At 45.5% G+C, this 21,679-nt stretch overlaps 2 protein-coding genes across 3 annotated transcripts; one reads left to right on the top strand and one right to left on the bottom strand.

Moving 5' to 3' along the window:
* The first annotated feature begins 504 nt into the window (after nt 1-504).
* LOC149984335 (zinc finger protein ZFAT-like) lies at nt 505-18,744 on the top strand. Of its 2 annotated transcripts, none has more exons than XM_090220285.1 (17): nt 505-721; nt 1,603-1,767; nt 4,761-5,042; nt 6,838-7,020; nt 7,447-7,594; nt 7,909-8,272; nt 8,378-9,818; nt 9,994-10,226; nt 10,365-10,449; nt 11,073-11,222; nt 14,151-14,324; nt 15,344-15,432; nt 15,642-15,780; nt 16,928-17,052; nt 17,144-17,264; nt 17,404-17,549; nt 17,741-18,744. In XM_090220285.1, exons 1-17 carry the CDS (start codon nt 703-705, stop codon nt 17,966-17,968), a joined length of 4,092 nt encoding a protein of 1,363 aa, XP_090076411.1. In that variant the 5' UTR covers nt 505-702; the 3' UTR covers nt 17,969-18,744. The 2 variants fall into 2 exon arrangements, with proteins under 2 accessions (XP_090076411.1, XP_090076408.1); XM_090220282.1 differs by having other exon boundaries at nt 541-721; nt 1,603-1,809.
* On the bottom strand, nt 18,745-21,354 carry LOC110510441 (putative ribosome-binding factor A, mitochondrial). The gene is made up of 7 exons (XM_036935918.2): nt 20,923-21,354; nt 20,661-20,691; nt 20,323-20,493; nt 19,912-20,024; nt 19,630-19,714; nt 19,483-19,532; nt 18,745-19,395 (listed from the first exon to the last, which is right to left on the bottom strand). Exons 1-7 carry the CDS (start codon nt 21,165-21,167, stop codon nt 19,023-19,025), a joined length of 1,068 nt encoding a protein of 355 aa, XP_036791813.2. The 5' UTR covers nt 21,168-21,354; the 3' UTR covers nt 18,745-19,022.
* Nucleotides 21,355-21,679: the final 325 nt, after the last annotated feature.

Genomic DNA, 21,679 nt, shown 5'->3' on the forward strand with positions numbered 1-21,679 from the left:
TCCTTGGCATGTTCAAATGTGTATTGATTGATTGACTTGACTGATTATTTTATTCATTGGAATGTTCAAATGTGTATTGATTGACTGACTTATTTTATTCCTTGGAATGTTTATAATGTATATCACAGTTTATAGCATACTATTAGCCTAATGTTTTTATGGACCTGGTTAAAAATGGTAGTGATTGCTGAAGAAAATGCACATTCATTCACAAATGTTTTGCCAGTTCACACACCTGTATTCAAAATCCATGTAGACTACATTCATTTTAAGCTTAATAATTTCATCACATTATTTATAATAAATTACAATTTTCTACTGTTATGGGAACACATTTAATAACCATTGAGCATATATATATTGGTGTGAGTAACCAATCATGATTTGTCAGGGGATTTTGTAATAAGGAGAGTACTGTACACGATCCCATTCAAAAGAATGGAGTGGAAACCTTTTACAAATGTGTCAAGGGTAGACTATGCCTTCTGGTCATCCCAGCCACTGGGGGAGAACATCCCAAACCAGCCTGCTTTTCTCTCCACAGGAAGACTTTATCCGCCATATTTGTTGTCGCAGATTCGCCAGAAACCTTCCTCAAAACAAATAAAAATACGATTTTCAATGACTTATTCAATAAGTAATGTAGATAAAAAAAATTAATGTACATGTAACTCTTGGGGTATTACGTTTTATTTTACAAACATGGCGACGTCAACTGCAGGTAAGTACTCGATTCGATTGTTTACCGTTTCGTACAGTACTATCTCGAGAAATAACATTTCTTAGCTAGGTAAAAGTAGCAAGCTAGCCAACAGATGTAGTCAAATTACTCATGTAAAGTTTATTCTATGCTAAAAGTGGGGCACATAATTACCGTGACCAGCCACAACATTGACAGCACATTTATTGCAGCTAAATGTCCGGGCTAAAGTTATTGGATTTAGTTTGTAAAGAAAGTATTTATCACGAAACTGTTCCTGTTTCTCCCAGCGTTTAGCTAGTTTTATTCATACTGCTGAGGAGTCAGGAGTTCAACCATCTTTGCTGTTGCATTGGTAGCTAAACCTGTCTGGAGAGCTACAGAGTGTGCACAGAGCAAACCAGTAAACTATACAGCACTGACCTCATTCCATTTCAGTATTCCCAGCTTGTAGTTGCTAGGCTGGCTTGATCATGTAGGCCCTAGCTAGGATGGAATTCAGTATTTTGAATGAAAGGTAGGTAGCTAGAGGAACAATATACAGTCTCTGACCAAAGAATGAACCACGCAGAACGAACACTAAACACACGAGGAGACACACAAGCACAATGTGAAGGCCAATCCACTGCCAGCCTATTGAAAATATCTAATTTACATTGAAGCCATTTAGCAGATACTCTTCTCCAGAGCGACTTACGTTTTCATTCTCTTCTTTTTCTTGCGTACTGGTCCCCCGTGGAAATCGAACCCACAATTCTGGCATTGCAAGCACCGTGCTCTACCAACTGTCAATTCAACTGTCAATGTGTAATGATCTTATTATTAGGCTGTCAACCTTTTCCACAGTCAAATTTGTACATAAACACACATTAATCTTGGCCTGCCTGGCTGTTAATTCACAGGTGGGACTTCCTCCATCTTCATGTGTAAACTGTGCAACCTGTTCTCTCCACACCGAGCACAGCTCCTCTCCCATGTGTCTGAGAAGCACCACACAGAGGGGCTCAACCCTGATGACATCATTGTGGCCCTCATGCCATTGACAGGTCCACTGGAGAATGGTGGAGGTGAGCACCTCCTCAAAGCAACCAGGGATACTAATGGTGGAGGTGAGCACCTCTTCAAAGCAGCCAGGGATACTAATAGTTGAGGTGAGCACCTCTTCAAAGCAGCCAGGGATACTAATAGTCGAGGTGAGACCTCTTCAAAGCAGCCAGGGATACAAATGGTGGAGGTGAGCACCTCTTCAAAGCAGCCAGGGATACTAAGGGTGGAGGTGAGCACCTCTTCAAAGCAACCAGGGATACTGAGGTGGAGGTGAGACACCTCTTCAAAGCAGCCAGGGATACTAATGGTGGAGGTGAGCACCTCTTCAAAGCAGCCAGGGATACTAATAGTGGAGGTGAGCACCTCTTCAAAGCAGACAGGGATACTAATAGTGGAGGTGAGACCTCTTCAAAGCAGCCAGGGATAATAATGGTGGAGGTGAGACCTCGTCAAAGCAGCCAGGGATACTAATGGTGGAGGTGAGCACCTCTTCAAAGCAGCCAAGGATACTAATAGTGGAGGTGAGCACCTCTTCAAAGCAACCAGGGATACTAAGGGTGGAGGTGAGCACCTCTTCAAAGCAGCCAAGGATACTAATAGTCGAGGTGAGCACCTCTTCAAAGCAACCAGGGATACTAAGGGTGGAGGTGGAGGTGAGCACCTCTTCAAAGCAGACGGATACAAATGGTGGAGGTGAGCACCTCTTCAAAGCAGCCAGGGATACAAATGGTGGAGGTGAGCACCTCTTCAAAGCAGCCAGGGATACTAAGGGTGGAGGTGAGCACCTCTTCAAAGCAACCAGGGATACTAAGGGTGGAGGTGGAGGTGAGCACCTCTTCAAAGCAACCAGGGATACTAAGGGTGGAGGTGGAGGTGAGACACCTCTTCAAAGCAGCCAGGGATACTAATGGTGGAGGTGAGCACCTCTTCAAAGCAGCCAGGGATACTAATAGTGGAGGTGAGCACCTCTTCAAAGCAGACAGGGATACTAATAGTGGAGGTGAGACCTCTTCAAAGCAGCCAGGGATAATAATGGTGGAGGTGAGACCTCGTCAAAGCAGCCAGGGATACTAATGGTGGAGGTGAGCACCTCTTCAAAGCAGCCAGGGATACTAATAGTGGAGGTGAGCACCTCTTCAAAGCAACCAGGGATACTAAGGGTGGAGGTGAGCACCTCTTCAAAGCAGCCAAGGATACTAATAGTCGAGGTGAGCACCTCTTCAAAGCAACCAGGGATACTAAGGGTGGAGGTGGAGGTGAGCACCTCTTCAAAGCAGACGGATACAAATGGTGGAGGTGAGAACCTCTTCAAAGCAGCCAGGGATACAAATGGTGGAGGTGAGCACCTCTTCAAAGCAGCCAGGGATACTAAGGGTGGAGGTGGAGGTGAGCACCTCTTCAAAGCAGACGGATACAAATGGTGGAGGTGAGAACCTCTTCAAAGCAGCCAGGGATACAAATGGTGGAGGTGAGCACCTCTTCAAAGCAGCCAGGGATACTAAGGGTGGAGGTGGGCACCTCTTCAAAGCAACCAGGGATACTAAGGGTGGAGGTGGAGGTGAGACACCTCTTCAAAGCAGCCAGGGATACTAATGGTGGAGGTGAGCACCTCTTCAAAGCAGCCAGGGATACAAATGGTGGAGGTGAGCACCTCTTCAAAGCAGCCAGGGATACTAAGGGTGGAGGTGGGCACCTCTTCAAAGCAACCAGGGATACTAAGGGTGGAGGTGGAGGTGAGACACCTCTTCAAAGCAGCCAGGGATACTAATGGTGGAGGTGAGCACCTCTTCAAAGCAGCCAGGGATACTAATAGTGGAGGTGAGCACCTCTTCAAAGCAGACAGGGATACTAATAGTGGAGGTGAGACCTCTTCAAAGCAGCCAGGGATAATAATGGTGGAGGTGCGACCTCGTCAAAGCAACCAGGGATACTAATGGTGGAGGTGAGACACCTCTTCAAAGCAGCCAGGGATAATAATGGTGGAGGTGAGACCTCGTCAAAGCAGCCAGGGATACTAATGGTGGAGGTGAGCACCTCTTCAAAGCAGCCAGGGATAATAATAGTGGAGGTGAGACACCTCTTCAAAGCAGCCAGGGATAATAATGGTGGAGGTGAGACCTCGTCAAAGCAGCCAGGGATACTAATGGTGGAGGTGAGACACCTCTTCAAAGCAGCCAGGGATAATAATGGTGGAGGTGAGACCTCGTCAAAGCAGCCAGGGATACTAATGGTGGAGGTGAGCACCTCTTCAAAGCAGCCAGGGATAATAATAGTGGAGGTGAGCACCTCTTCAAAGCAGCCAGGGGTAATAATAGTGGAGGTGAGCACCTCTTCAAATCAGCCAGGGATAATAATAGTGGAGGTGAGCACCTCTTCAAAGCAGCCAGGGATAATAATGGTGGAGGTGAGCACCTCTTCAAAGCAGCCAGGGATACTAATAGTGGAGGTTAGACCTCTTCAAAGCAGCCAGGGATAATAATGGTGGAGGTTAGACCTCTTCAAAGCAGCCAGGGATAATAATAGTGGAGGTGAGACCTCTTCAAAGCAGCCAGGGATAATAATGGTGGAGGTGAGCACCTCTTCAAAGCAGCCAGGGATACTAATGGTGGAGGTGAGACCTCTTCAAAGCAGCCAGGGATACAAATGGTGGAGGTGAGCACCTCTTCAAAGCAGCCAGGGATAATAGTAGTGGAGGTGGAGGTGAGCACCTCTTCAAAGCAGCCAGGGATAATAGTAGTGGAGGTGGAGGTGACCACCTCTTCAAAGCAGCCAGGGATAATAGGGCATTGCAACAACCGACCTTATTATGGTGTTTCTTTGTTTTTCAACGATCTGAATAATTGGCTACTCAGTGCCTCGGTAGTCCTTCAAACATTTGTAGCAGATTGTAATCCGATTTTGACAGCTCTTTTTAATCCAGGACTAGGCTTAATTTGTGTCTGGGAAACCGGCCCTATAGGTCTGTCTGTGTGTAATAGAGTGATTGATGGCAGTGATCATATTTCCCCCACAGATAGCCCTGTTAAGAGAAAACGAGGACGTCCTAAAGGCTCAACCAAGAAGATTGTAGCTGATGGGCCCATGACAGAGACTACTAGCCCCAACCAGAAAAAGCAGAAACAACAGATAGTAGAGGCCCAATCAGAAGCTGGGCCAGTGGACGAGGAAGAACCAGAGGACAACAATGCCCTGGACTGCAAGAAGTGCAACCGTGTGTTCGGCAACAGACGACAGATCATGAAACACATCTGCTTGATGGACCTCAGAGAGGATGAGGATCAGGAGGAGGACAACGGTATGTGTGAAGTCAACTGTTTTATGTCTGTTTAGAATAGATCGGAATAGAATAGTGCTTTATGGTCCATCTAGGGATACGTCCCAAATGGCATCCTATTTCCTATATAGTTCACTACTTTTTTACCAGGGCCCATACACGACATGGCCAAAGGTATGTGGACACCTGCTCATCAGACATCTCATTCCAAAATCATGAGCATTAATATGGAGTTGGTCCCCCCTTTTGCTGGTGTAACAGCCTCCACTCTTCTGGGAAGGCTTTCTACTAGATGTTGTTGGAACATTGCTGTGGGGACTTGCTTCCATTCAGCCACAAGAGTGAGGTTGGGCGATTAGGCCTGGCTCGCAGTCTGTGTTCCAATTCATCCCAAAGGTGTTCGATGGGGTTGAGGTCAGGGCTTTTTGCAGACCAGTCAAGTTCTTCCACAACGATCTCGACAAACCATTTCTGTATGAACCTCTCTCTGTGTATGGGGGTATTGTCATGCTGAAACAGGAAAGAGTCTTCACCAAACTGTTGCCACAAAGTTGGAAGCACAGAATCATCTAGAATGTCATTGTATGCTGTAGCGTTAAGCGTTCCCTTCTCTGGAACTAAGGGGCCTAGCCCGAACCATGAAAAACAGCCCCAGACCATTATTCCTCCTCCACCAAACTTTACAGTTGGCACTATGCATTGGGGCAGGTAGTGTTCTCCTGGCATCCATCAAACCCAGATTTGTCCATCAGACTGCCAGATGGTGAAGCGTGATTCCACTGCTCCAGAGTCCAATGGTGGCGAGCTTTACACCACTCCAGCCGAGGCTTGGCATTGTGCATGGGGATCTTAGGCTTATGTGCGGCTGCTCGGCCATGGAAACCCATTCCATGAAGCTCCCGACGAACAGTTCTTGTGCTGACGTTGCTTCCAGAGGCAGTTTGGAACTCTGTAGTGAGTGTTGCAACAGAGGACAGGCGATTTTTACACGCTTCAGCACTTGGCGGTCCTGTTCTGTGAGCATGTGTGGCCTTCCACTTTGCGTCTGAGCCGTTGTTGCTCCTAGACGTTTCCACTTCCCAATAAAAGCACTTACAGTTGACAGGGGCAGCTCTAAGCAGGGCAGAAATTATACAAACTGACTTGTTGGAAAGGTGGCATCCTATGACGGTGCCACGTTGAAAGTCACGGAGTTCATCAGTAAGGCTGCCAATGTCTACCTGTGGAGATTGCATGGATTGCATACACGCCCTTCCCGTCAAGCGTTCCACAGGGATGCTACCCCATGTCGACTCCAATGTTTCCCACAGTTGTGTGAAGTTGGCTGGATGTCCTTTGAGTGGTGGACCATCCTTGATACACACAGGAAACTGTTGAGCATGAAAAACCCAGCAGCGTTGCAGTTCTTGACACAATCTGGTGCTCCTGGCACCTACTACCATACCCCATTCAAAGGCACTTAAATCTTTTGTCTTGCCTATTCACCCTCTGAATGGCACACATACAAAATCCATGTCTCTGATTGAAGTGGATTTAGCAAGTGACATCAATAAGGGATCATAGCTTTCACCTGGATTCACCTGGTCAATCAATGTCATGGAAAGAGCTATATCTATATGTTCACCATCTAAATGTCTATATCAATATGTTCACCATCTAAATGTCTATATCTATACCATCTAAATGTCTATATCTATACCATCTAAATGTCTATATCTATATGTTCACCATCTAAATGTCTATGTCTATACCATCTAAATGTCTATCTGCTCTGTTTTATTGATTGATGCTTAGTTTTCATGATCTCTCCCCACAGACAAAGAGTTTGAGGCTCAACCTGGCGCAGCAGACGGCAAAGAGGAGGATAGGGAGAGAAGCTCAAAGAGGCCACGGCCGCTCCGCTCTGAGAGGGTTTCTCTTGTGAAGGAGCAGGAACCAGCAGGAGGCCCCAAGAACCCCATCATCAGTGTGGTTCTGACCGCTCATGAGGCACTTCCTGGTAAGTTACAACTACATTATCATCAGTGTGGTTCTGACCGCTCATGAGGCACTTCCTGGTAAGTTACAACTACATTATCATCCGTGTGGTTCTGACCGCTCATGAGGCACTTCCTGGTAAGTTACAACTATATTATGGATGCGCCCCAAATGGCACCCTACCACCTACATGGTGTTATACTTTTGACCAGGGCCCATAGGGAATAGGCTGTAGGGAATAGGGTGCCATTGGGGATGCACATGGATCAACCAGAGGATCTTCAGATTTTATCCAGAAAAGTATAGATTCACAATGTTGCTGTTGGTACATTTTCAGAGTTTTATGTATGAAAAATCAAGAAAGTTTATAGTCTATGTATTCCCGATGACTTTGTCTTTGTACCTAGGCTGTATAAACTTTTATCTGTCTGTGTATTTGTTTATTTAGGTGCGACAAGGATAGTGCCGATCGAGGCCACCCCGGCAGAGCCGGTTGCTCCAGCAGACACAGACCCTCAGGAGGCAGGACAGAAGAGAGGATTTCAGGAATATTCCATACAACAAGCTGCTTATGAAGTGCCATTAAAGTCAAACAGGTACAGACGTTTGGGTTGTTCACCACACAGCAGTTGAGGATAAAGTACTCAGACTGTATTGTGGCGTTAATAAACATAATGATGTATTGAGTGAACTGAATCAATGTAGTCTACAGTATTATCAAGCATTGGGAAATGTCATATGTAACATTTTAATGGATGTGTCAACAACAGATTTCAGCATTGTTACTGTAGATACAAACATCATGTTTTTGCTATAGCACAAATATAATTTTGGCAAAGTTACTTTGGAAAAAGAGCAACACATATTTGGTTCTACTGTATGTGTATTGCAACATCCCTCGTTCATACAGAATAGGACAGACCCAGTTGAAGATCTTCACCTGCGAATACTGCAACAAGGTCTTCAAGTTCCGCCACTCGTTGCAGGCCCATCTGCGAACCCACACCAACGAGAAACCTTTCAAGTGCCCACACTGTGACTACGCCAGTGCCATCAAAGCCAACCTCAGCGTTCACTTGCGCAAGCACACGGGAGAGAAGTTCAGCTGTGAACACTGCTCCTTCCAGTGCCTCAGCAAGGGCCACCTCAAGGTGCACGTGGAGAGAGTTCACCACAAGATCAAGCAGCACTGTCTCTTCTGCAAAAAGAAGTACTCTGATGTGAAGAACCTGCTGAAACACATGAGGGAGAGCCACGACCTAGAGGACAAGAAGGTGACGGACCTCTCTCTCTCTTTAAAAATCTATCATATGCCTTTATACTGTCTTTATTATGAGATATTATTGATGTAGTTATTAATAACATGTATTATTATGAAGGTGAAGGACTCGTACCATGAGTATAGTCTACAGACCAGGGAAGGCAAGAGGCAGCTCCTCTACGACTGCCAGATCTGCGACCGCAAGTTCAAGAACGAGCTGGACCGCGACCGCCACATGATGGTTCACGGTAGCGAGAGGCCGTTCGGCTGCGAGCTGTGTGACCACGGCTGCACCAAGTTTCAGGCTCTCCAGGCTCATGTCCGTAAGCATCCCTTCCTCTACGTGTGTGCTGCCTGCCAGCAGAAGTTTGTCAGCTCCGTGCGGCTGAAGGCCCACCTGAAGGAGGCTCACCCAGAGTCAGAGGAGGCGGTTGGGTTCTCAGAGTCCATCAACAGCAGCTTCTGTCTGCTGGAGCCGGGGGACGACATCAAGAGAGAGATGCTGAGACAGGATGAGATCAGGATGGCTGAGGAGCTATCTCTACTCAACGCCCAGCAGGAGGAGGAGGAGGCCTTCACTGGTGACCCTTCAGAGGAACAGGAGGCCCTCGCTGGTGACCCTTCAGAGGAACAGGAGGAGGCCCTCGCTGGTGACCCTTCAGAGGAACAGGAGGAGGAGGAGGCCTTCGCTGGTGACCCCTCAGAGGAACAGGAGGAGGCCCTCGCTGGTGACCCCTCAGAGGAACAGGAGGAGGCCCTCGCTGGTGACCCTTCAGAGGAACATGAGGAGGCCCTCGCTGGTGACCCTTCAGAGGAACAGGAGGAGGAGGAGGCCCTCGCTGGTGACCCCTCAGAGGAACAGGAGGAGGCCCTCGCTGGTGACCCCTCAGAGGAGCAGGGGGAGGAGGAGGCCCTCGCTGGTGACCCTTCAGAGGAGCAGGAGGAGGAGGAGGTCCTCACTGGTGACCCCTCAGAGGGGCAGGGGGAGGGAGAGGAACAGGAGGAAGGACTGGGAGAGGGAGAGGAACAGGTGGTCCCTGATCCGGGGCCTGAGGAGACATGCGTGTTAAATCAACCTGCACAAGAGACTGAGACTCTACAAGACAGAACTGAGCCAATCAGTCCTGAACAAACCCAGACAGCAAGCAAAGGCACGATCCAGGAAGTAATCAGTGAGGAGAGAACTGATAAGACACTGATGGAGGAAGACAAGCCTCATGGGGAGAATAACGTCATTGTGGCTGAACAAGACACTTTGGTAGAAAGGCCTTCAGGCAAGGAGGAGTCAGTGGGCCACCAGCAGCATCCAGAAGAAGAAAGGGGTTCTTCATCAACATCACAAGGTCATGTTGAGGAGACTCTCCGGTCTTTGGTTCTGATTCAGGGGGAGGTCATAGGTCAAACAAACGCTTCAGCTGGCCCACAAGGAGAAGATGGCACAACGGAGGAGAGGAGCGCTTTCCAACAGATTCTAGATAAGTTGCAGAAAAGGCAGCTGAACATGGTTGTCTTTGACAGAATCCGAAAAGTATACGGGGACCTGGAATGTGAATACTGTGGTAAGAATATATCACACAAATATATTGACATAGAAAACCATTTTCTAGCAGTATAAGTTGCATTTTTAAAAGGGTTTGTAATTTCAGCTATTTCATCATTTCCTATGTGTTGGTAATTCATCTGTAAACCAGCTGTTGTTGTTAAGCCTCATGTTTTATGTTGTTCCCCGTCTAGGAAAGCTCTTCTGGTACCAAGTGCACTACAACATGCATGTGCGTACTCACACAAAAGAGCATCTACATTACTGTACCCAGTGCAGCTATTCGTCCATCACCAAGAACTGTCTGAAGCGCCATCTGATCCAGAGACACAGTAACATCTTGCTCCAGTGCCCCATGGAACACTGTCAGTACTGCACACCTGACAAGTACAAGCTGCAGGCCCACCTCAAAACACACTTTGACAATGTGAGTCTGGGGCCCAAATGGAACCCTGCTTTTGACCAGGGCCCATAGGGGTCACAATTATGATCATTATTACATTGAAATGTCTGTTTGTTGACGATTGTGGACTCTTAACATCATCAATTTAATCCAATATTAAAGGAGAAGAAAAGCTTTGCTTGCCCTGTGTGTGAGGAAACGTTCACTGAAGATAAACTTAAGCATCATATCAAGAGCTTTCATCCAGGTAAGAGACCGGAACTAAGCCCACTCTTTGGTGTTCTATTACAACAGCAGAGTGTTAATGATGTTTAAATCCAAAATATCATACCCATTTCCTGATTGGAGCCAGGCAGCGAGGTAAGTAAGCCTCGTCAGAGCCAGAACGGCCCATAGGGCAGGAGCCTAATCCTGTTTCTGAATCTTGAGGCAGCTTTAATGTACATGTACAGCCCCTGGACAGGACGCTGGCTATGTAGGTAAAACCATCTCTTACAGCCCCTGGACAGGACGCTGGCTATGTAGGTAAAACCATCTCTTACAGCCCCTGGACAGGACGCTGGCTATGTAGGTAAAACCATCTCTTACAGCCCCTGGACAGGACGCTGGCTATGTAGGTAAAACCATCTCTTACAGCCCCTGGACAGGACGCTGGCTATGTAGGTAAAACCATCTCTTACAGCCCCTGGACAGGACGCTGGCTATGTAGGTAAAACCATCTCTTACAGCCCCTGGACAGGACGCTGGCTATGTAGGTAAAACCATCTCTTACAGCCCCTGGACAGGACGCTGGCTATGTAGGTAAAACCATCTCTTACAGCCCCTGGACAGGACGCTGGCTATGTAGGTAAAACCATCTCTTATCTGCAGATACGCCGATGAACACCATCTCCGAGGCGCTTGGGGTGAGGGTGCAGGTGAAGGGCTTGATCGGGAAGAGAGCGTCTAAGTGTCCTTACTGTGACAGCTACTTCATGAGGAACGGAGCTGATCTGCAGCAGCACATCTGGGCTCACCAAGGTAGGACAGTCAAACTCATTAGGCTCTGTACCAAATGCCATCCTATTCCCTATAATGAGTTCTACTGTTGGACTCTGAGGTGGCCCGAAGTGGTTTTCTACACATGTTAAAAGGCAATAGAAACTACCACACTTACCTTTTTAGAGGAAAGTTTTGCTTGCAACGAATGTGATGTGTGCTTGTCTTAGCGCTGTGACGTGTGCTTGTCTTATCGATGTGACGTGTGCTTGTCTTATCGATGTGATGTGTGCTTGTCCTTTCGCTGTGATGTGTGCTTGTCTTATCGCTGTGATGTGTGCTTGTCTTATCGCTGTGATGTGTGCTTGTCTTTTCGCTGTGATGTGTGCTTGTCTTTTCGCTGTGATTTGTGCTTGTCTTATCGCTGTGATGTGTGCTTGTCTTATCGCTGTGATGTGTGCTTGTCTTACCTACCTTAGTTGAATGCACTGACTGTAAATCACTCTGGATTAGAGTCTCTGCTAAATAACTATTGACTGTAAATCACTCTGGATTAGAGTCTCTGCTAAATAACTACTGACTGTAAATCACTCTGGATTAGAGTGTCTGCTAAATAACTACTGACTGTAAATCACTCTGGATTAGAGTGTCTGCTAAATAACTATTGACTGTAAATCACTCTGGATTAGAGTGTCTGCTAAAAAACCACTGACTGTAAATCCCTCTGGATTAGAGTGTCTGCTAAATAACTACTGACTGTAAATCCCTCTGGATTAGAGTGTCTGCTAAATAACTACTGACTGTAAATCACTCTGGATTAGAGTCTCTGCTAAATAACTACTGACTGTAAATCACTCTGGATTAGAGTCTCTGCTAAATAACTACTGACTGTAAATCACTCTGGATTAGAGTGTCTGCTAAATAACTACTGACTGTAAATCACTCTGGATTAGAGTGTCTGCTAAATAACTACTGACTGTAAATCACTCTGGATTAGAGTGTCTGCTAAATAACTACTGACTGTAAATCCCTCTGGATTAGAGTGTCTGTTAAATAACTACTGACTGTAAATCACTCTGGATTAGAGTGTCTGCTAAATAACTACTGACTGTAAATCACTCTGGATTAGAGTCTCTGCTAAATAACTACTGACTGTAAATCACTCTGGATTAGAGTGTCTGCTAAATAACTACTGACTGTAAATCACTCTGGATTAGAGTGTCTGCTAAATAACTACTGACTGTAAATCCCTCTGGATTAGAGTGTCTGCTAAATAACTACTGACTGTAAATCACTCTGGATTAGAGTGTCTGCTAAATAACTGACTGTAAATCCCTCTGGATTAGAGTGTCTGCTAAATAACTACTGACTGTAAATCACTCTGGATTAGAGTGTCTGCTAAATAACTGACTGTAAATCCCTCTGGATTAGAGTGTCTGCTAAATAACTACTGACTGTAAATCACTCTGGATTAGAGTGTCTGCTAAATAACTACTGACTGTAAATCCCTCTGGATTAGAGTCTCTGCTAAATAACTACTGACTGTAAATCCCTCTGGATTAGAGTGTCTGCTAATTAACTACTGACTGTAAATCCCTCTGGATTAGAGTGTCTGCTAATTAACTACTGACTGTAAATCACTCTGGATTAGAGTCTCTGCTAAATAACTACTGACTGTAAATCCCTCTGGATTAGAGTGTCTGCTAAATAACAACTGTCTGTAAATCCCTCTGGATTAGAGTGTCTGCTAAATAACTACTGACTGTAAATCACTCTGGATTAGAGTCTGCTAAATAACTACTGACTGTAAATCCCTCTGGATTAGAGTCTCTGCTAAATAACTACTGACTGTAAATCCCTCTGGATTAGAGTGTCTGCTAAATAACTACTGACTGTAAATCACTCTGGATTAGAGTCTCTGCTAAATAACTACTGACTGTAAATCCCTCTGGATTAGAGTGTCTGCTAATTAACTACTGACTGTAAATCCCTCTGGATTAGAGTGTCTGCTAATTAACTACTGACTGTAAATCACTCTGGATTAGAGTCTCTGCTAAATAACTACTGACTGTAAATCCCTCTGGATTAGAGTGTCTGCTAAATAACAACTGTCTGTAAATCCCTCTGGATTAGAGTGTCTGCTAAATAACTACTGACTGTAAATCACTCTGGATTAGAGTCTGCTAAATAACTACTGACTGTAAATCCCTCTGGATTAGAGTCTCTGCTAAATAACTACTGACTGTAAATCCCTCTGGATTAGAGTGTCTGCTAAATAACTACTGTCTGTAAATCCCTCTGGATTAGAGTGTCTGCTAAATAACTACTGACTGTAAATCACTCTGGATTAGAGTCTGCTAAATAACTACTGACTGTAAATCCCTCTGGATTAGAGTCTCTGCTAAATAACTACTGACTGTAAATCCCTCTGGATTAGAGTGTCTGCTAATTAACTACTGACTGTAAATCACTCTGGATTAGAGTGTCTGCTAAATAACTACTGACTGTAAATCACTCTGGATTAGAGTGTCTGCTAAATAACTACTGACTGTAAATCACTCTGGATTAGAGTCTGCTAAATAACTACTGACTGTAAATCCCTCTGGATTAGAGTGTCTGCTAAATAACTACTGACTGTAAATCCCTCTGGATTAGAGTCTCTGCTAAATAACTACTGACTGTAAATCACTCTGCATTAGAGTCTGCTAAATAACTACTGACTGTAAATCCCTCTGGATTAGAGTGTCTGCTAAATAACTACTGACTGTAAATCCCTCTGGATTAGAGTCTCTGCTAAATAACTACTGACTGTAAATCCCTCTGGATTAGAGTGTCTGCTAAATAACTACTGACTGTAAATCACTCTGGATTAGAGTGTCTGCTAATTAACTACTGACTGTAAATCACTCTGGATTAGAGTGTCTGCTAAATGACCAACATGTAAAAGCCACTGTGTCTCTTCCCTGTTAGGAGTGAAGCCCTTCAAGTGTTCCCTGTGTGACTACGCCAGCCGCAGTAAGAGCAACCTGAAGGCCCACATGAGCAGACACACCACGGAGAAGACACACCTGTGTGACATGTGTGGCAAGAAGTTCAAGTCCAAGGTCACTCTGAAGAGCCACAAGCTGATGCACACAGAGGACGGTGAGAGAGAACCCACAAACGCTTTGAGATCTAGGATGAGTCCCAAATGGTACGCTATTCCCTATATAGTGCACTACTTTACACCTGGTCAGAGTTCCTGGTCAAAAGTAGTGCACTATATAGGGCTCTGGTCAATAGTAGTGCACTATATAGGGCTCTATGTAGGGCTCTGGTCAATAGTAGTGCACTATATAGGGCTCTATATAGGGCTCTGGTCAATAGTAGTGCACTATATAGGGATCTGGTCAATAGTAGTGCACTATATAGGGCTCTATATAGGGCTCTGGTCAATAGTAGTGCACTATATAGGGATCTGGTCAATAGTAGTGCACTATATAGGGCTCTATGTAGGGCTCTGGTCAATAGTAGTGCACTATATAGGGCTCTATATAGGGCTCTGGTCAATAGTAGTGCACTATATAGGGCTCTGGTCAATAGTAGTGCACTATATAGGGCTCTATGTAGGGCTCTGGTCAATAGTAGTGCACTATATAGGGCTCTATATAGGGCTCTGGTCAATAGTAGTGCGCTATATAGGGCTCTATATAGGGCTCTGGTCAGAGTTCCTGGTTAAAAGTAGTGCACTATATGGGGCTCTGGTCAATAGTAGTGCACTATATATGGAATAGGGAGCCATTTGGGATCTAGTTGGGCAGTTAACATTTAAGTATTTTACCTCTGACTGTACTAACCAGCAGATGAGTCTGTCTCTGTCCCTCCATACTGTAGGGTTAGGTATGTCCCTCCATACTGTAGGGTTAGGTATGTCCCTCCATACTGTAGGGTTAGGTATGTCCCTCCATACTGTAGGGTTAGGTATGTACAGCTCTGATGAGTATTGTCATCCTGTCTCTGTCCCTCCATACTGTAGGGTTAGGTATGTACAGAGTGTGATTACAGCTCTGATGAGTTTTGTCATCCTGTCTCTGTCCCTCCATACTGTAGGGTTAGGTATGTACAGAGTGTGATTACAGAGCTGATGAGTATTGTCATCCTGTCTCTGTCCCTCCATACTGTAGGCAAGCAGTTCCAATGTACAGAGTGTGATTACAGCGCTGCACAGAAACCTCTACTGGTACGACACATGGAGCAGCACGCCTCTTTCAAGGTAGTCAGAAGAGGGCCGTCTCTCTATATAAAGCTTTTATAATACAGTCACTAGCATCAATGTATCAACACCAGCCTCTAACAGGTTCAACTTCCACTACCATGAAATATATTTGGACAGCTTAAGGGAGCAGCACAATGTTCCCTCAGGAAAAAAAGGACCCTTTCTAGTCTTCATTATTGAAGCCTATGGAAATGTATTTTCCACAGCCCTACCGCTGCGGCCACTGTCACTACTCCTGTAACATAGCAGGACCCCTGAAGAGACATTACAGCAAGAAGCACCCCAACCAGGAGTACTGTAACGCAGGGCCTGGGCCAGCCACCTCTGAGACTGTGGAGCAGCAAGGTGAGTCGCTCAACAGAGACACACTTAGCAGACGCTCTTATCCAGAAAGACTCAGTCAATGTATTCAACTAAGTTTAATAGGGAAAAACAAGTATTGTTGTCTCTACCTTCTTGCCCATTGTGCTGTTGTCTGTGCCCAATAATGTTTGTACCCTGTTTTGTGTTGCTGCCTTGCTATGTTGTTGTCTTAGGTCTCTCTTTATGTCGTGGTGTGTTTTGTCCTCTATATATATATATATTATTATTTTTCAATTCCAGCCGCCGTCCCAGTAGGAGGTATTTTGCCTTTTGGGAGGCCGTCAGTGTAAATAAGAATTTGTTCTTAACTGACTTGCCTAGTTAAATTTAAAAAATCAGTCATGTCAGTTCCAGTAGACCCATCTCCAAAATAAAACCTGGAATCAGTCTTTACTCAGTAGAACAGAGGACCTGGAATCAGTCTTTACTCAGTAGAACAGAGGACCTGGAATCAGTCTTTACTCAGTAGAACAGAGGACCTGGAATCAGTCTTTACTCAGTAGAACAGAGGACCTGGAATCAGTCTTTACTCAGTAGAACAGAGGACCTGGAATCAGTCTTTACTCAGTAGAACAGAGGACCTGGAATCAGTCTTTAAAGTGTCCCGTATCTCTAGGTGGAGTGAAGTGTCCCGTGTGAGACTGTCCTGTATCTCTAGGTGGAGTGAAGTGTCCTGTGTGTGACTGTCCTATATCTCTAGGTGGAGTGAAGTGTCCTGTATCTCTAGGTAGCGTGAAGTGTCCCATGTGAGACTGTCCTATATCTCTAGGTGGAGTGAAGTGTCCTGTGTGTGACTATGTCCTATATCTCTAGGTGGAGTGAAGTGTCCTATATCTCTAGGTAGAGTGAAGTGTCCTGTACCTCTAGGTAGAGTGAAGTGTCCCGTGTGAGACTGTCCTGTATCTCTAGGTAGAGTGAAGTGTCCTGTGTGTGACTATGTCCTATATCTCTAGGTGGAGTGAAGTGTCCTGTGTGTGACTATGTCCTATATCTCTAGGTGGAGTGAAGTGTCCTGTGTGTGACTATGTCCTATATCTCTAGGTGGAGTGAAGTGTCCTGTGTGTGACTATGTCCTATATCTCTAGGTGGAGTGAAGTGTCCTGTGTGTGACTATGTCCTATATCTCTAGGTGGAGTGAAGTGTCCTGTGTGTGACTATGTGTACGGTACCAAGTGGGAGATGAACAGACACCTGAAGAACAAGCATGGCCTCAAAGTGATTCAGAGTGACGTGCTTGGTCTCAACCAATGGGAGGTAAGGTTTCATACTCTCCTATATATATGGTCAATATTAAGATGTTTTTCTATGTCTAGACATCGTGTTGTGTGTGTGTGTGTGTTCTGAGGTGGTGGAGCAGTCGGTGGAGGAGCCCCTTACCCAGTACCTCCACATCACTGAGACAGAGGACCCTCAGGGGACCGAAGCTGCCGTGTCGGCCCTCCAGGATCTCAGGTTCACAGAGAACGGTTAGGACAAGTTAGCCTGATCCCAGATCTGTTTGTACTCTTGCCAACGCCATTTGGCTCCTTGTCAAGCCACATACAACAGAGTGACATATCCTTGGTTTCCCTCACTGTGTTTAATGTATTGGAATGCTCTGCTTAGGGGTGGTGGCGACCACCACAGAAGGGCTGGATCCCACCGCGGTTAACATCCTGCAGCAGATCATTGAGCTGGGGGCAGAGTCTAATGATGCCACAGCAGCCTCCATGGTGGCCATGGTCCCTGGCAGAGTGACCGTGGTGGAGCAGGTAAGAGCAGTGTCAAAATTAGTGCACTATAAAGGGAATAGGGTGCCAATAGTGCACTACTTTTGACCAGGGCCCTCTGGTCAAACTTAGTGCACTATATAAAAGGGAATATGGTGCTTGGGCCCTTGTCAATAGGGAATATGTTGCCATTTAGGACATACCACTCCAATCCTCTTTCCAACATCTTCCAGGTGGCTGAGGAGGAGGAGCAGGGGAGCCACACTGTGATGATCCAGGACCCCTTCCAGCAGGCCGCCTCCATGGAGCTGGGTGAGGAGCACCATCTGGTGGTGTCGTCTGATGATGTGGAGGGCATGGAGACGGTCACCGTGTACACTCAGGGAGAGGACGCCTCCCAGTTCATCGTCTATGTCCAAGAGGCTGTGCAGACCGAGGAGCATACTGTGGAATCGATCTGAGCAGGACAGAGCGTTGGTGCAGGCATGGAGGAGCAGTCAACAGTTTCATCCCGGGTCATTCAGTAGGTGGAAGACATTTTTAACACGGGGAGACATTACCTGAACTTGTCCAATTAGAACACAGATTTGCATTGTTCCGTTGCTAGACATTTTTCTACAGTGTGCCCTATTGAACTCCACCCTGGCTTGCTCTATGAAACCCACAACCAATCTCCAATGGCTTTGATTGGAATAACACAGTGGCTTGAAATGTATCATTTCATCGCTTATGCCTTTTCTCTGTGATTAGCATATCCTTACGTTAATTCAACTTAATACATCAAAAGGCTTTTCTTAGAAAACCAGAGTTTGGAATGTACTTTTTATACAAGTGTATACGTCATTTAGTAAGGAGATAATTCAAATATTCATGGTGGGATTCAATCTGTAACGCTGTGGACAATGAGCCTTTGTTACCGCGGTCACAGAGATCACATTCAAGGCAAACGCTACAGAGGACGTCTTAATGGGAAATGACCTTTTACAATATCAAGAGCCTTTTCAGATTGCATCTCCGCCTTTTACTCAACTTACAACATAGTTGCAGTTTTTGCATGATGTGCCTTTAATGTTTACAACGGATCATTTACACGACTGGATTCTTTATAGGAGGACTAGATTGGTGATCATGTTTTTCTATACACACCCCCCCCCCCTCCCCAATCCTGTTGACTAATATTTCTACACCTATTGGAATGGTAGTCAATGAACAATTAAATGTATCATGACAAACTCAATACCTTGAAAGTGTTTATTGACATGAACAATTCACCCATGTCTGATCTCTGGTGTAAAACTACCAAAACACACATGTAAGGAGAGGGGATCTCCAGAACACTGGTCATTCATGTTGCCTTCCAATGCTCCTCGGAAGTGAGAAATACAAGGTTCAGAAGGCGAAACAAACCGACTCTCCCAAGTTGGACTTCCGAATAGGAAAGTCTGATGGAGATGATAACCGGGATTACAAGTTGTGATGTTTCGTCACTGACATTCCACCTTTTCAACTAAGGATCTAGGACTTCCTGCTCTCCTCAGCCATGAGTTCTCGGACCTGGTCGTCTTCCTGGCTGAATGCCCGGCCGTCGTCGTCCTCCCTCTCCTGACCCTGGCTGTGCCTGGACAGAAGGTACTCCTTAGGGGTGATGTCATCATCAACAGGCCGTTTAGACTTCTTCTTCTTCTCCATTATCTTCTGCTTCCTGTACTCTGCCAGCACCTCCAGCTGCTGCATTGTGAGCTCTGGTGCCAGAGTGTTTGAGGTAGTGTCTTTGACCCTCAGTTTGTAGTCCAGGATCTGTTTGTTGAGAGCGTCGTGGTCAACCCCGAACAGCACAGGTTTTTTAGATGTGGTGGGCTGTCCTGATTCCACTACATGTAGTTGTTCTCTGGAAGAAATTAGATGTATTATGTCAACTTCAAAAATTCACTTGACTGTATTTACTATTTGAGCCCCAGTCATCAGACTTTCTCACCCCAGATCATCTTCAGGACCAAAGTCAGCCATCTTGAGTAGGTTTTCAACCTAACAGCACAGTCCACAAGCACAAAGTCCATCAGCACAGTCTGTCATAAAATGTTGAATATTGTTTGTGTTCTAATGAATATGAAATGCCAATTACCTCAGACATGGCTGCGTACTGTTTATCCTTTATGAAAACCAAAGGAGGGACACCACCAAGGGTTTGATGAGCCATAATGAGGTACCTGTTAACAACAGAACAGCACAGGGGTTCTCTCTAACATCATCCTGAAACAACCTAGCCCGAGTGTCAGTCTCCGTGTGCTATCCTGCCAACTCCTTGACATGGACCGTTGGCAAGAACACATAGATCTGGAACCAGGCTAGAAACAATCACCACAGTAAGAGAAGAGTACTGCTATTTTCCCGAGAGAGTGCTTACCTTATACGAGGGCTGCTCTTGTCCAGTGCTTGCTGAATCTGGTCATCCCTCTCTGACACACCACTGGTTTTCCAATAGACCCGGCAACTAGAGAAGTCTGCAGGCAGGGACACCTGATGTGACACACACGCAATATTAGAAAAACTCAAACGGAAGGACTTTGCATTTTGGCGCCGTCCAGGCAGTGCTGAGAGGGATCGAATGTACACAATACTAGCACCAATTTTATGAAGCTACCTTGCATTACCAAAATGTCATTGAATATTTCAGTCCAAGCTGAAGTACTTCCTAGCCTAGTCCCAGATCGGCAAGTGCTCAATGCTGTCATTGTCCAGCCAAACATGACAGTGAGTGACAGGGAGTTGGCGTGATTGCACAAATACACCGACACTCAGGCTAGGTTATTCCTACCCTTGAGATGTCCACACTGTAGTTGTAGACCTCATTGTTGACTTCGGGGGAGCTCAGTAGATCAGTGATGGCCTTGTACAGGATGGAGTTGAGGACTCTGGTGCGCATGTTGTCCTCTTGGCTTCGTTTCTTAGGTGGCTTCAGAGCACTGAGCTGACTGGACGGTGGCCCCTGTCAGAATTACACAAAGGTTAAAATGTGAAACCGGATACATCAAGCCTGAGTGCCAGTCTGTTTCTACTGTCTTGACAACTCCTATGGAATGACAACAGATCAGGGACCAGGCCGAGAATAAGCATAATTACTCTCTAAATCATGACGCGAGACAGTGTACCAACCTGGGGCGGTGTTTCATACCAGAGCTTCTTCCTGTTGAAGACATGCAATGAAGAAAACGTTACTCAAGTCATAGCAGAAGAGGAGCCTGGTACCTGATCCGTTTGTGCTCATACTAACAACTTGTTATTGTCAAGCCAAACATGCTTGGCGTGACAAGGATTTGACATGACGGCTCAGACTAAACAGGCTAGCAAGACATGATGAATCAAATCGACAACTCAGGGCTTGCTACCAAAACGTCAAACCATAACGTTCTCTTACTTTGTTTTGTTGACAAACTTCCTCAACAGGTTTTTACCAGCACACTTGGAAGAAGTGTGAAAATCTCTTCTGTCATGACAAACTGATGAGACGGAACGGCGCTCGCGGTTCAAATGATGGACTCGATGCTGAGGATCAAGTTCGACACTGCCGCTGGTCCGTTTCTTCATAGCCATACAACTGCTCGCGTAATGCTGAAGAACTAGACATTGTTTTACTCTGGAGTATGTATTAATACCAAACATAATTAATGTTACTCAACCCTTTAAAAAAATGCTAGTGATTTCCTTCGGTCGCACACCAGCTACCTAGCTAGCGTGTATATATAAACATCACTCTGCACAACTAGTAATGTCTGTCTGAAGAATGGGTTAAGGCAGAAGCAATCGTTGTCAAAGCGACTTCTTGTTTGGTATTGTGGCAAACAAATGTAATAGGTGTAGGCCGCCATCTACTGTATTGGCTGTGTATCCGCCTACTATTCTGTAGTATGTATTCAATACACTTTGTGAAACAATTACCCTACCAACTAACCCTGCACCCATTAAAACCTCACCACTACTCCACTACTTTAGCCCGATCTAAACCTACTCCAGGCCAGCAGCCTGGGACACTATCGTTCAAAATATCTTGTAACTCTACTGCAGTAAAATGCCCGTACACCCAATGTCAGCTAGGAATCATCGATTGTGGATTTATACCACAGATAAGGTTAGATAATATTAATTCAAATTGTTAATACAATTTTTATAAATCT

This window comes from Oncorhynchus mykiss, chromosome 3, assembly GCF_057628025.1.
Source record: "Oncorhynchus mykiss isolate SJ-2025 chromosome 3, ASM5762802v1, whole genome shotgun sequence".
Classification (NCBI taxonomy): Eukaryota; Metazoa; Chordata; class Actinopteri; order Salmoniformes; family Salmonidae; genus Oncorhynchus; species Oncorhynchus mykiss.